This window comes from Ylistrum balloti, unplaced genomic scaffold (assembly GCF_031769215.1).
Source record: "Ylistrum balloti isolate Yb309-2 unplaced genomic scaffold, AGI_CSIRO_Ybal_v1 Utg370196, whole genome shotgun sequence".
Classification (NCBI taxonomy): Eukaryota; Metazoa; Mollusca; class Bivalvia; order Pectinida; family Pectinidae; genus Ylistrum; species Ylistrum balloti.
In genome coordinates this window covers 2,944,992-2,960,530 of record NW_026782173.1, presented here as the reverse complement: position 1 = coordinate 2,960,530, position 15,539 = coordinate 2,944,992, and the positions used below count along the sequence as shown (strand labels likewise).

General features: G+C 33.9%; 2 protein-coding genes across 3 annotated transcripts in view; one reads left to right on the top strand and one right to left on the bottom strand.

The window, feature by feature from the left end:
* Positions 1-2,388: 2,388 nt before the first annotated feature.
* LOC132551435 (cytochrome P450 3A8-like) lies at positions 2,389-5,873 on the top strand. Its single transcript, XM_060215573.1, has 12 exons — positions 2,389-2,438; positions 2,593-2,689; positions 2,823-2,875; positions 3,135-3,231; positions 3,424-3,626; positions 3,827-3,975; positions 4,202-4,329; positions 4,456-4,671; positions 4,805-4,893; positions 5,076-5,216; positions 5,447-5,609; positions 5,781-5,873. Exons 1-12 carry the CDS (start codon positions 2,389-2,391, stop codon positions 5,871-5,873), a joined length of 1,479 nt encoding a protein of 492 aa, XP_060071556.1.
* A 6,164-nt stretch (positions 5,874-12,037) lies between these two features.
* The window catches only part of LOC132551361 (uncharacterized), a 45,407-nt gene continuing 41,905 nt past the window's right edge, over positions 12,038-15,539 (bottom strand). Inside the window, exon 6 of one of the 2 annotated variants that reach the window (XM_060215501.1) lies at positions 12,038-14,336. In XM_060215501.1, the coding sequence (XP_060071484.1) occupies positions 14,047-14,336 (290 nt within the window). In that variant the 3' untranslated portion in view covers positions 12,038-14,046. The remainder of the gene's footprint in view (positions 14,337-15,539) is intronic. The other variant, XM_060215500.1, reaches the window with a different exon arrangement.

Sequence of the window (15,539 nt, the reverse complement as noted above, 5' to 3'; positions counted from 1 at the left end):
ACTTTTGAATTAACAAATTTCACTTAGTTTTTCCTTGCGGTCTAAAAAGCAGAGTTGTTAAGATCTTAGAAAATCCAAAAAAGCAGACATGGTAAATTTCCTGTCTTTATATCTCAGCGTGACCTTGGCCTCACTGACTAATTCGAATCAATGTAGTAGTTTTATTGTGTCAGAAATCTGTCTGCATGCTAACCGTAACACATGCATCACACATGACAGCATCAGAAAATGTTTCAGTTTTTTAAAGACTTCTTATAGAAGTAGAAGAGAAAGAGAAGTGTTTATTTCGAGATTATTATAGTTTGATAAATTTCAGAAAAAAACATTTTTAATTGTTTCCGAATCTTTAGATATTCTTCAAAATGATTGATGTTCTGGTGTTTAAAATGCCTTCACAGCTTATTGTTTGCATTGTCTTTCCCTGCACAACCAACTATCATTAAATTAACCTATTTTTTTCTTTTGACATGTTCTATGTCGGTGGTCCAATGCTATCACTGGTATAAATAATTTTGATAAAATCCACTGCGACATTTATAAGTGCAATACCATTCGCCGAGTAAATAGCTATATGGTAATACCAACATGGCAACATAATCATAATCCATACCCGAATTCGATAAAACTAGGGTAAAATATGAACAAAAGATTTACACGGAGACTCATGAAAAAGTTCCGGTAGAGTAAGCGTCTTCTGCTGCATCGCCTTGGAAGCCTGATTCAATTCAAGTAAGTAAGGTCACATGTTCAAATGATAACAATGTATAAAACAACGGAACCATCAAGAAAGCTAACGAGCATCAAACACGTCCAGCTTCATATCATATCATTTCTCAATGAGATTACTATAACGATCATTAAACTTCCTCATGATTTTTATCAACCTGCACCTTTTGAACTCTTGTTTTTATGAATTTGTCCGTCAATTAAAGCTTCTTGCACGAAAATCATGAGAATAGGAACAGGCCCTTTAATATCGAATCAACTGTGACATGTAATTACCATAGGTTGGAGATACAGGGATATTGCTATCCAGAAATGGAAAATTCACGTTAGTAATCATCACGTTTATCATACAGCTTGGTAGTCCATGTTTGTTTCGTTGTAGGAAAAGATCGAATGAACAAATTCATTCCCTTTATTTATATATTGGACATATTGCAGGCCAATTCTAACAAGCACTGTCACCATTAACACCATCGAAATATATTATGCTAAAGGAAAATCCAAAATATGCTAGAATGATTTAATTACATTTCATATTTCTTAAAGTTTGTCCCTTGCAACGTCGGTTGCAATACTTCTTATCGTAAGCATTACTGAATGATATTGTAAACGATAATATGGCAAAGTCTCATGCATCATTTAAACATCGCATAACCTAACACGTTTATACATTTCTCCATATTTCTCCAATGAGTTTTATTCAAATAGCATTAACAAGTCTAGAAGAAAACATTGAATCATACCTGGAGATATACCTGTAAATGTCTGCACAATACGATTAATTACAATGCATGAAATTAAATGACTTGAAACATACCTCTAGAACTGCTAAACTATTTTGTTCCGTCAATCACTGTTATTACTTTTCGAACATAATATTATGTTATAAGGTTTTCGTATGCTCTAATGGTTTTAAATACTGATCCCATACTCATGCTCCTACGCGACAACCTTTCAGTAATTAAGTTTTGTTATTAAATATGAATCACCCCTTTTACCTTTGTATTTATTGACAATTATCTTTTTTATTGTTATGCTTCTATCTTCGTGTTACTTAATATCATTTAATAATTTACAAATCATTTGATGTCACAGATATCTTTCTTTTATTTTCAAGGCCGTCTGGGCAACATTACAATTATCTATCATTTCCAACACTCCAAATATAATAAACAACATTGCTTCATCAGGTCTATGTTAAACCACTTGTTGTTTTTGATACAAAAATAAGTGAAGGTCATGTATATATAGATGATACTATCCAGCGTAGTCAACATCTCAAAGTCTCAAGTATAGGCTCCACATTTAGCATCATGAGAGCAGAATCGATATATTATCAATGTACCCCTAAGCAGGCTATTTGGAGTCCATTTGAAGTACATGCCTTACAAATAACAGAGATGTTACTAAATTTGCTCAGTGTTTCTGTCTTTATTCGACAGTTACCTAAAATAGCAGACAAGTGTTTGTCCCTTGATAACAATGTGTGTAAAGAACGTGATAAGGGAGGTACCCTCTTAGCAGCGGGGATTCGGGACCAGCCCTACCTCTGTAGCTAGTGGTCACATAATGACATCCATATAAAAGGACTTCAACATTTTAAATCCCAACATTATCTTCTAAAACTGTCCAGAGATTACATTACCTTACTCTATAACAGACATGATACTTACTTTGACAATGGTGGGATTAGGCATTGTATTAACTTACTGGTACGTAATCTTATTTTATTCCGTTTATGAACCTTTATTCTGAAATTTGGAGTTCAATATTCACAATCTGCATTCCCTTATATAAAGGACCCATGTTTATATACGGTCATATTTGTTATGAATGTTGAGTTTGTAAATATCTATTTTATTGCAGGTATTTGAAGCTTCATTTTGGAGTGTTCGAGAGATATGGTATACCAGGCCCAAAACCTGTTTTCCTTCTCGGGAACATCATAGAAATTATGAAAAAGGTACAGACATTTTAAAATACTTCTAAAGTTATCAATGTTAATGCTTTAAAATCATTTTATGTATTTGGGTATTGTTTGCAATTCTATAAGTCCAATAAGTAATCGGCTTACCTTAATATTTTTGTTACTATAGGGACAACTGCAAGCAATAAGTGACTGGAGAAAGACATACGGAATAGCTTTTGGGTAAGTATGCTTTATAACAAAAACTGCTTAAAATAATTCGAGAATTGTTTCTATCATCTTATGTCATTTTTCACAGAAATTTATAATTGTCTAGTTCCTCTTTATTACTTTAAACATTATATTCAACAAATACAGAATACGTATAAAAGAGATATCTTAATTTGTGCGAACTAATTACACTAGAATTAACACTAGTGTGATAGCTTAACGAGTAAAGGCATGATTTATTAACATTCTTTAATGTGTTCTATTTTGTCAGATATTTTGAAGGATTTACCCCTGTTCTCTCTGTAAGTGATCCAGCTGTCGTTCGGGAGGTACTAGTGAAAGACTTCGCAAATTTCCAAGCCAGAAAGGTATACATTTAAATACAATGTAACATTTGAAATGGTACATACTAAAGCACGATCGCAACAGAAACAAATGATAAACAGTGAAATTATATACTTATATACATATATAAAAATCAGTTTGCTGGTAATCTTAATATAACTACATAAGTATTATAAGATCAATACTGCATTGCACCCTGTTACTTGCCGTTTCAGCCTTTCCCTCTTGCCCCAAGGAAGAGTCTCGGCCTGTTCCTGGAGAATGGCCATCAATGGCGGCGAAGTCGCAGTATTCTTTCTCCCGCCTTCAGCACAAGCAAACTGAGAAAAATGACAGGTGTTATGGAAGAACAGATAGACAAACTTCTCCATAAACTGGGCAATCAGCAGCGTGATGGTGCATTCTTTGACATTTACAGGTAAATATCTTCAAGGCTTATTACAATTTATTTTTCTGTATATTTCATGATATCTTAAGCCAGTTAGAAATAATGAAAATATATCATCACTAGTCATATAATCACATTTGGAATTTTAAAAAAGTATTTTTCTATTTGTTTTCATGCATTCATATACAGCATATGTCTAGAGGAAATAACTGTTTTCTCGTTTTGTTCAGTCAATTCCAAAGCCTGACGCTAGATGTAATTGGTCGTTGTGCGTTTGGCCTCCATACAAATGCCCAGCTGGATGTGACTGATGCTTTCCTCAATAACATCCAGACTTTGTTCCGGAATATGACCACTACCTTCATCCTCCCTGTTGTCAGTAAGTTACCATAGTAACATACAATTGTGAACCAATCGCTTTTGACTTCAAATGCTATGAATCCTCGTATCTTTTATTTGAAGCAGAATTCTGACAGCAAACATATAAAAATTCGATATATCCAGAAAAGTTCTGCTCTACGACTACTCATTACGTAATGAAGCTTTGTAACTTATAAATCTTAAATCCATATGCAGTGTAATAATGTGTAAATATTGTGTTACAGTGCTGTTTCCGTTCGTGCAGTACTTTATCTTCGCCATCAAGAACGTGATCCTCGCCATCGGCATGAACCCTGTATCATGGCTTCGGCGTCAGCTCATCGAAGTCATCCGTATCAGAAGGGCCATTGGGGTAGGTATAGGCTGCTGTTGTTGGTGTTCTATCATTAATTTTATTCAACAACGTAAGCCATTCAGTGTTATTAAAGGTCAGCGGTATATTTCTTGTTTTTCAAGAGATGTTGATTTTTCATTTTAGAATGACGATTCTGTGACAGACCTGATGCAGCAAATGCTATTTCATTCCAACAAACATCAACAAATGACTGACAGAGAAATTGTTGCACAAAGCCTCACATTTTTGCTTGCTGGATACGAAACTACCAGCGCCGTTCTAGCGTTCCACTGTCACGTACTTGCCCAGAATCCAGCCGCTCAAATGCGTCTTCGCAAAGAAATTACACAGCTCGGAGAGGTAGGCGTTTGTTTGTTATTTTACGTTTTGGAATGATTTTAAAGCATCTGGATCATTTTAAAATAAGTTTCACAGTGACATTAACACTAGAAATTTGAGTAAAACTGACTAAAACATTCCTTGATACTTGCAGGAAAAAATCAACTACCACTCCGTCCAAAACCTACCCTACTTAGACATGGTGTTTGACGAAGTGTGTCGCCTGTACCCCACTGCCTCTCTGTAAGTATAGTATACCCTTAACAAATAATTAAATAATAGGAATATTTTCACGTCGAGTTGATATTACCACATTATAAAAGATGTAATAATTTTCTTTAAAAGGTATAAAGAACTGAATATTTGGTTTTTGATGATCAGGAGAAAATCTATACGATAAATAATCATGTGTGATATGTCAACAGGATCGTTACACGCCAAGCAGCCGCTGCACGTACGATCGGAGACCTGCATATTCCCGCTGGTATGAACGTGCAAGTGGATGTCTGGGGACTTCACCATGATAACCAGTTCTGGAACCAGCCCGAGAAATTCATTCCAGAGAGGTAAGTTGCCGAACTTATATGTTAACATCTTAATAGTATCGATAATAGGAAAAACTAATCAACAACAGCCATTCAAATATCAGTTCTTACATATTTAATATTGGCAGTAATAGATGTATACTTTTATAGTGCATTGTAGTAGCTGTATTGAAAACATTATTATTTCAGATAGAAACCTTTATTTAACATCTAGATACATATATATAATATGAAAGTGTTTGTTTAAACAGGTTTTCTCAAGAAAACAAGTCTCAGATTCATCCATACACATTCATGCCATTTGGGGCTGGTCCACGGAATTGTATCGGGTCCCGTTTCGCCATGCTTGAAACTAAGATTGCTATTGCTCGTATCATCAAGAACTACGAGCTGAAATCCTCCAATATCTCACAGGTATCTACATGTCATATTAACAATGAAACTATTTTTATGAACCATTCAAAAGTGTTATTAACAATATAACCAGCAAGTGAACACACACATTTTGTATGCATTTTAAATATTTAAATTTCTATAGGCTATGGGAGCTTCTTCACATAGTTAAAGTGTCTTTTTTGTTTCCAGGATGGTTTGGCACTTCTATGTCGTGGTGCCATCGTTCCCAAAGATGGAGTATATGTAAAGCTGACTCGGGCAAGGAACTCGAAAGATGGATGAAGTTATCATACTTATATACATGGGTCACAATCCCAGTCGACACAGAATATCACTTCCCAGAGGTGTACACACGATGCTAGACGGGCATAGGATCCATTCAGGTGGTCCCGTCGGTGTCTTTTTGAATTAAGGGCTTCAATAATTTATCCTTGACTTCTGCAAACATTATAAAATGTTTTTGGTGGAAGGAACGTTTGACATTAACGTTGAGGTAAACAGATCAAAGCAACTATCCCTTGTATTTTCTGACGAATGGAACAGTTATCATACAGAATATGGAATATTGTTATAACAACAATGCAAAGTATGAACAACACACCAGTTCGTAATTACCGTATCATACTCATATCAGTTCTTGTGCGTGTGCAAAATATAGGCATTTGGTAGGAGCGAATCAATCATAAAAAGGGAAACTTTACTATGGCTATATTGGACTCTGAATATAGTTGTAAATATGTATATCTGAATTTTGTTCAATATTTGCACTAAATGGATTGAAAGATTATTTATGTAATTTTTGAACGATTCAGCTATTTACGTTTTATTTATAGATATAAAAGTAATATATTAAGAATCACGACAGAAACGTTTCAGACGGTCGTTAGTATATATTGTATATATTATTATGTATTTATATGTTAAGTTATCATTTCTTTTTAGATATGACCGAATCTCAGTTTTCTCCGGAAAACCTATAGTTTTATATAACAGGTGAAGTGTTAAACAATGAAATTTCAAATGTGTATTACAAACATGCCCCGTATTTCAAAACCAAATCAACGAAGCATTATGATAGCATCAAACTAGCCTTTCTAATAACTCACACTATAAGGGGGTTGAGTGTGTGTGTTAAAGGCGGGTTCTGCATAAGTTTGCAATTTTCTGGGTTCCTGTACCGTTTAAAAACTCTCCTAATGACTTTTATAACTGTTGTTAGCATCAAAATATCTCTCCGAAGGTCAGTCTAGACTGGCGAAAGTAGAGGAAATATCCTTTGTCAAAATGTGATTAGACATCTAGATTATAGATTTTACGCAGTGTCAGTTCACAGGTCTGTGCTCTTATAATGTCTGTTGGTAAAGGAATTCCATTGCTTTGTTTGGTTTTGATTCTATGTAATGCATTTTAAAGAGCTCATTTTACATATGATACAATTCAATTGTTCCCAAATGTAATCCTTTTACCATTATATGATAAATATCACGAAGGCACGCTAATACTGTTGTTACAATTGTTATTGTATCATTGGACCTATCAGTGTATTACAGAAAAATTACACAATTTGTGTGGCTACGTCTTATCATCGGATTAAGTAAGATCAATATGCAATTGTTTGATTCAAATTTCAAAAAAACTTTAAAAACATATATAGTTACAATGTTGTTATGTTTGTGATATGTTGACTATTTTTGCCAAAATGATATAATAAAACTCTCAATGAAATCACAAATGTTAATTTGTTTTCATTTCTTTATACTAAATTCATTCCCATCTAATAGAAGATAATCGTAATGTAATTTCTAATTAGAGGTCGCTTCGATTAGAGTTATTCTTCTTTAAGTAGTAGTTTAATGACTTACAGATATCCATTACCATGTGTACATTCTAATATTGTACCTTAAATGTTTATCTGTAGAGCACGACTTCTTCTATTCCGTCATTATTGCCACGTCTATCTATTAAAGGCTTGATCTCTTGGTTGGTTTAATCCTAGGATTATAATAATATTTAAGTGATATTTTTGCAAATGGTATTCAGTATAATAAAGGCTTACGAAAGTAATAATCGAACTCTATCTAGTGTTACTAAAAAGATATTTTTTGCTAACTTCAAAGAGTTGTTCCCCTTTCAAAACTTTTCGCGTGGACAACATAGGTAGTATCTGTTTTCCTTATCACTCAGAAGTTAACAGCTTTACTAAATTATATTTTATCTTTCATCATTTTATTCATCAGTTACATTCTATTCATACAGTTCCTCCACAGAGACATAGGAAAGCACAGGCCAAATGAGCTATGCTTAGTTACTTTGTCCTATCAGCCAAATATATCTGGAAAGTATTGTGGTCACAACATGATATATCATATGGTCTGTAACTGGAGAAATAATCCAAAACAATACCCAGGAAAGATTGAGAATACACAAAAACATACATTTCTTCTGTGTTCACTGTTTTAAACCATTACAAATATACTTTAGTATATTAATATCACAAGTAATTACATTGAACTTGGAATTGGCAATATAAGATTCTCAGATTCCAAGACAACAATCCTTTTTATTATAGAAATTAAATAATGACTTGAAAAATAAGTTTCATGACTTTGTAACAGAACAAGTCTGTGTCAGACCAGAATAACATGTCAGGTATATACAACCATTTGCGTTGAAATATCAATTATCGCATAAAAACATTGTACCTGACGTGAATTCAGTTACTTTGTTGTAAGCAACAATTTCAAATTTCAGCATTCTTTTAAAGCAATACAAATAATCCAGTCAGAGAATCGAACCCTAACAAATATATGTGATAGTTCATTATAACTTGATGTCTTTAATTCCAGTTTATAATTTCTACACAGATCAAATAAGGATAATCGACAACGCATCGAAAATGTTAACATATATAAATTGTGTACCACCTACTTGATTTATTAATATGAACTAAGAAATATACTCAAAAGATATATTGCAAGTCATATATCCTGGATTAAGTGTCTCGAAATATACATTTTAAACAAAGATACACTATGTATTTCAAATCGCCTTTTTATAATCTATGGGAGTTTAACATTTGGGAAAAGATAAGTCAATTGTTTACATTTTGCTCTTTTAAAGCGATCTGTAAGTGGATGTAAATTACTACCATTTACACTTATGACATATACCCAGTTATCTATAACAAAGTTTTAACGCATTTTATTGAATGATATTGTTAAAGTTACGAAACAGTTCGCACAGCGGTAATAGGTTAATTTATTGTTGAGAGGCTTTGTCATGTGAAATGCTTAGGGACTGTTAAGCTGTACTTATTGTCTACTGTATGTAGAGAGTGTATCACTGATGATTTAATTGGTATCCAGATGTTTATATACTTTCATTGCCAACATAAACATGGTACTTGCTTGTCTCTATTCTTATTATCAGTATATTTTCTGAGTCAGTTTAGGGGATAAGAACATCTTACCAGTACAATATTGAAAGTTAAACAACAGCAAGTCTAAAAAGTCCTCATGCATCTAGGTCTAAACGGATAAGAGTTTCTATTTGACAAAATAAGTGGAACAAGTAGCTAAAATGATATACTCGTTGATGAGTAGTTCCCATTAATCAATAAGATAAATGAAGTTTCCCTTTACGTGTCCCTTTTATAACTGCAGCAGAATTATTATATTTTTTATGTTAGCATGATAAGTGTTATGACGAGGAAAATGGTTTTCAAAATCAAACCTTTGGAAAACATCATCTTCACTGTATTGCAAGACAATTGAAATATAGAATAGGGTTGCTAAAATGTTCCAGCGGAAGTTATTAAGTTAGCATTTTACATCCATTTGAAAAGTTACGTTTGGTAAAATGAGTGTGTCTGGTATATGAAAATTAGGAATTTATTGAATTATGTTTTTACTTTCTTTTTCTATATCTTTGGATATTCCTCAGTCGCCTCTTCAGCTTTAAAACAAGCCAATATAATCACAATCCAAAAGGAAAATAAGACCAGGCGTTCTGGAAGAGTAAGTGTCTCCTGCTTCATCGACAACACCTGCTATGTAAATCTTGGTCAATCCCAGAAAGTCATGGTATACGACAACGTAACCAACAGTTAAACTAACAAACATCAAACACGTATATATGTAACATTTATCAACTTCGAGATCACTATAAAGACCTTAAAACTATCCCATAATTCACAAACATTCATGTTTTAAAACTCCTGTGATTAGTCTGACAGTTGACAATTTCTTGCACGAAAATCATGATAATCGGAACAGGCCATTTGATAACGAATGTATCGCGATATGTAAATACCATAGGTTGGGGATGAAGGGATTTTTGCTATCCAAAAAATGAAAATTCACAATAGAGGAATTAAAATGATCACGTTTATATACAGATTTGTGGAAAGCTGCCCATGTTGGTTTTGTTGAAGGAAAGCATCTCGATAAGCGGCTGATGTAGAAGAATTCGTAGTGTCCTGGATTTCCAATTCCCATGGATATATACAATGAATGTGGTCAAGAAATTTCTTGTTATTTAAAGACACGACGTCATCAATATACAGTTTGATTAAACGACTTTTGAAGGTTTAAGGTTTTTGTGACTTGTTTGGATAACACTTCAATAAAGCCTCCTATGAAAACAAAAACAAGTCAGTCAACAGGATTCGCAGTTAGTTCCCGTAAGTATACAAATAATTTGTTAAATAATCTTACCACCAAACTCGACTAAGGTGTTGTCAACCAGAAGCTCGACCATTTTTATTATTTTGAAAAATCAATTGTTCTTATTGAATATAAAAGAGGGTTTCGAAAATTGGTCAAAAGGTCTTTGGAATTCTTTAAAATCCATTTACTATTAATTCCTTTTCGTCTGTAAACAGTATCACAATAAGACTGTTAACCCAGGTTTGATAGTGCTAAGAATGGGGGTTAGAAGTATTAACATCGATTTCGTTGAAAAGCTAGACAAACCAGCAAAAACGTTGTTTATATAGATACTTGTGAAGTTTAGACATTCAATACAAACGGAGGGGGCCGGTATCCTTATCATTAATAGGCAATCTTAATTATTGTAATACTGATGCATGGTTAGCCAGCTTTTCTTTTACGAAAGATTACATAATGTATAGATAGAGTTTCCTTCGTTATCAAGCAAGCCCTGTTCTATTTGTATACAGGAAATGCAGAAAAGAATCAAGTTATTAGGCGTCTTTTTTCAAGGCGCTATCTTTAAGTTAGGGTTTAATATTTGAATCGGGAAAAGGAAAGCAGTATGTTCTCGTTTCACCAATTCTGTGGCATCAACGGAAATTGGTATTCATATTCGAACAAACAGATGGGGTTTCACCATATTAAGGACCCTTCATGAAAAACTCTCGAAGCTTAAAATTTTGAATAATGCTTAAATCACCAGTTATTATGTGCCTAGTTGGACCTTATATTTACAAATGGGGGTGAAATAAGAATAAATTGACGGAGAAGTTCTTACGTCGTTAATAATTAAAATTAAGGCCTTTCGCATAATTGAGTCTTAGAAGGTGAAACATCTGTATGTTGCAGTTCAAATCATTGTTTGGCTCTACTGTTTTTTTATACAACTTACAAATATTTCAGCTTCATATGGTGATAACCTTGTCTCAACACTGAAAGCATGTCTAGTTCCATGTTTTTGAACGACAAAATGCTTTATGTTTTGCGTAGGTTTTGTCTGCAATCATAATCACACAGCCATTATAAAATGGATGTTTACAGAAAATGAATTTGAAGTTAACCCTTCATCGTTTTACTGAAAATTAGGTATCACCCTTTTTTAAATGAAAAGATTTCTAATTTGATTTCTTCAAAGATAGGATTATCAGATTAACCTTACTTCTCCTCAGACAAGATGACCATGACTTACGAAAAGGGAAAGCAATGGATAAAAATAATGTTTTTGTTGTTAAAATTAATAAAATTATCATTTTGAACGGTACAGTTGAATTTGCAAAAAGCTTTCAACAACCTGATGATCATTATCAGATTTGATAGAATATATATAAGAATATTTTGCATAGAAATTGATGTATTGCTTTTTCAGCATCTATTTATAAATGGCGATGTGTAAAATATCTCATTACTGAAGCTTTGATGTCATATTTCAATGCTATCTTTAAAAATGCAGGAATAGGTAATATATTAGACACTTATTTTCTTGTGTGAAAGTACTCATTGATTGTTAAGTTAATATGTACACTTATTGATCTTGCAATATTGTTCATTTCTCTTATTCCTTGTTACACAAGAAGTTGATATATTATATCATATTATTTTATTTTATATTATAGTTCCGAGTTGGTCGAATAAGCAATTTTCCTTATTTCCTTTATTCTATTTCGTACCAAAAAAATTTCCAAAAAGTTGACATTTTTCTGTTAACAGTTTAAGTATAAAAAACAACAAAAAATATTTTTTTCAACAATTTTTGTTTATTTTTTGTGTTAAGGCCAACGACATGCACTTGATGTAGAACAACATCAGTGGACGTTCGAAAGCGGATGTTTACAGATAGGTTTCCTGTCGAATTGGCATTGCATTTTCGCCCTAATATGATTCACTATTCATCAGACTACACAACAATCGCTATCACCCGGTAGAAACGTCACGTCAAAGTGCAAGTTATCTCACTTGTTGACCACAGTTCTCCAGGGCAAGTTGTAAAGTACACAAGTGTACAACTAAGGAAATATGGATAACAAGTAAAGCACCTGCACTGAACGTCCGGGTGACTCGGATTAAGATATCAATCGGTAAAGTTGTAATGTGATATAAAAGATATATTAATGCTAGTTAATGATATAAAACATTCCTGTCAAAAATGTCGGCTTTATATCCAAACAGATTTGTCATGTGATGATAACATCCCATTTCGCTTATTTTTATACTTTGACAGTTACAAATGTAGAACCGTATGACTCGTACACCAGACCTAAGTGTCCTGGTCTGACGAAAACAATGAACGAAAGGAGACGTTATCCTGCATAGCTGTGATGTCACACTTATGATGTAATAGGGTCCAAGGTTGGCGTGACGTCATACGATTCTATTTTAGCTAATGAAAATACATGGATAAAAGTGAACCAGTAAGAGGAAAAACAAGCAAAACATGACCGATTATTTTGCTATATTTGGGGTTGCAAATACTAATGACATTTAAGTCACCGTTATAAGGTGTAAATATGAAAATAAATTAGGAAATTTTGTTCAAATCAATCACCATTATGACAAGACCTAACATATATATTAGAAACTTCATACACACATGTGTTAATTTACAAACAAAACAGAGAAAATAAATAAACTAGTTACAAATATCATAACAAGATTATTTACAATTTAAGGAAACACAACAATAAAATTCTCTATTTTTGATTGTAGTAATGTTCTCATCAAAACCTATTTACATCAATACAGTAGGGAGAAACTCCTGTATACATTGCTGCGCCCAAAATACTGACAGGCTTTACTGCAGACAGAAACGACAGCTCCCTAAACAAGTACAGGTGTTTACTAGGGTAAGACGGTAATCTGGTGATGTACCTCAGCGAGTACTATCATTTGACACTGGTGTGTATCATAACGAGACCCTTATTAGGCGCGGCCGTTTGTCCCGGGGAGACCTTGGAGAGTGCATCCATCTCCTCAGATACATTGCAGCAGTCGAGCTGTGTGTTGGCGTGTGTACACAAGATAGCACACACGTGGGCAGTATTCCAATGGAGGGGCGATGGAGGAGGAGTATGTGGTCGCACTGAACATAAATTCCTTTTGTTATATAACCCAAAAAACAAAAAGGAAAAATATAACAGCAAACAAGTCAATTAAAACAAAATCCCGGGTAGTGCTAATCACAGACACAGTGCAAGAGGTAGCTACTCCCTAAAAAACCTCACTAATCTAGGGGAATGCTTCTGGTATCCATAGTAACAACATAACAAACGACAGCAAAATAAGACGGGAGCTGGACGCCTGCCCAAACCACTATTCTCCTCACCAAGACGACGGTACATAATTTCCTCATGCAGTGGTTACCGCCCAGATACATGTGATGTTGGTCTCCAAGTAACAATAAAGGAATCGAATGACACAACAGTCTAGCTGGAGTACATGTATTTTGGGCACACAATCATCTTAGTTTCTCTATTCATTCCTAGGTTTTCTTTTTGTTTATATTTTTCGCCATTTACTTCCCTTTTTAGTCTTAATGTCAGTTGGTATGTAAAATTAATCCAAGCAAACACGCACGCACAGCTTTATATACAAAACTATAATATAGTCATGATCACGACTGTTTGGAATCTTGCATATTGAACCACACAAGTAAGGTGAAATATATATATCCAACTTTCACTCATGTATAGAGGGTCATTATTATAATCCAAATTATATGAATAAAGGCGAGGAAAAAGTTAAAGGGATCACAAGTCGGACGAGATTATCATATGTGACGGCACCATGTTGTGATACGAATCTGCGGCACGGTGACCATATTGTCCTGGACCCGCGTTGCCTCCTGGACCTCCAAACCTCGCGACATTTTTATTATTATTGTGGTTATATGATCCACTCATTTCCGGGTTCCAAGCCCTCATTCTGGGGTTGTAGTTTTCTTGTGTTGCCTTGAGGGGCTTTGGCGGGGGAGGCGGGGGCTGTTCCTGTTTATTTGACAGCTGACGTTGAAGCGTGTTGTAACCATAATGTGCATCAGCTGGAGCAAAAGAGACGAAGATTATTACATCATCGGTATAGTCGGTGCTAATTTTCGAAGTTAATAATGAAAGACAAGAGTCAAAATTAGTATGGTAATGTAATATTGGAACAAAATCTATAATTGACCAACATTGTCAAGAACAAAAGGACAAATACGGAACTGAAAATGACTTGAAACCACAAAAAGGCACACGAATACCTACCGTGCTAAAAGGGTACAAAGTACACATGTATACATAAAGATGAAAAAATGTATGATATCGTGATCATTATATCGTACTTATCCTGTTTATTTCTGCAGCTTATATCAACTAAGACATGTGAAGTCGCCTGCACCTATACCGTATGATTTTTATTTCCGGAACAGACACATTCTAGCTGTCACAGAATACTGGCATTTGAATACAACAAGAAATAGGTACAATGCACTTCCTAGATGCGGGGCACAGAGTATTTTGAATAAAATAGATTAGTGTTATACCAGGTATCGGTCACAGATCTTCCTATTAAAGAATTGTCAATTATACTTCAGAATTATCTCTACTATTTCCTTAAAACCTTCTAAAAGATGGCGTATATAACATATATAACATTCTGAAATAAAAAAGTTCAGTCTGTTACAGCGCAAAATGATAAATCCTAACGTCGTCAATCATTGCCTTGATGTTAAGATTACTTAGATTTGTAATCTCCGAAGGGTGCTTCGATTGGACCTTAATTATTGGATAGTGTAAAAATATCTTTTTTTGTCTTTTATGCCTGATTGAGTTATTTTGAGCAACAATAATATACATACTTACAACGTATGATTGATGGAAATCCGATGAGGCATCGGTCATTGCTTTAAAAATACTTTTGCATGTTACAACATCACATTTAATAGCTACTCGAGATTTTTCATCAAAATTGATATAACACCTGTTGATATTTCTGACAACACACAGAGCAAATATTTCATATACCTGTATTTTGATATATATATAAGTCGTGTAAATACAGTCTTAAAAAGTCTTCAAATGAGTTTGTTTAACATTCAAAAGTCTTCTTGTTATATATTGACGATGTTCATAAACAACTCCATCAGACTACTGGCACGTCAAATTTTATTTAAAAAAAACATCACTTTGTTAACCGTACTGTGCAAAACCATTATATCATTTAGTGTTCGTGTTTATATGGCTGCCATTCAGGATGGTTTCCA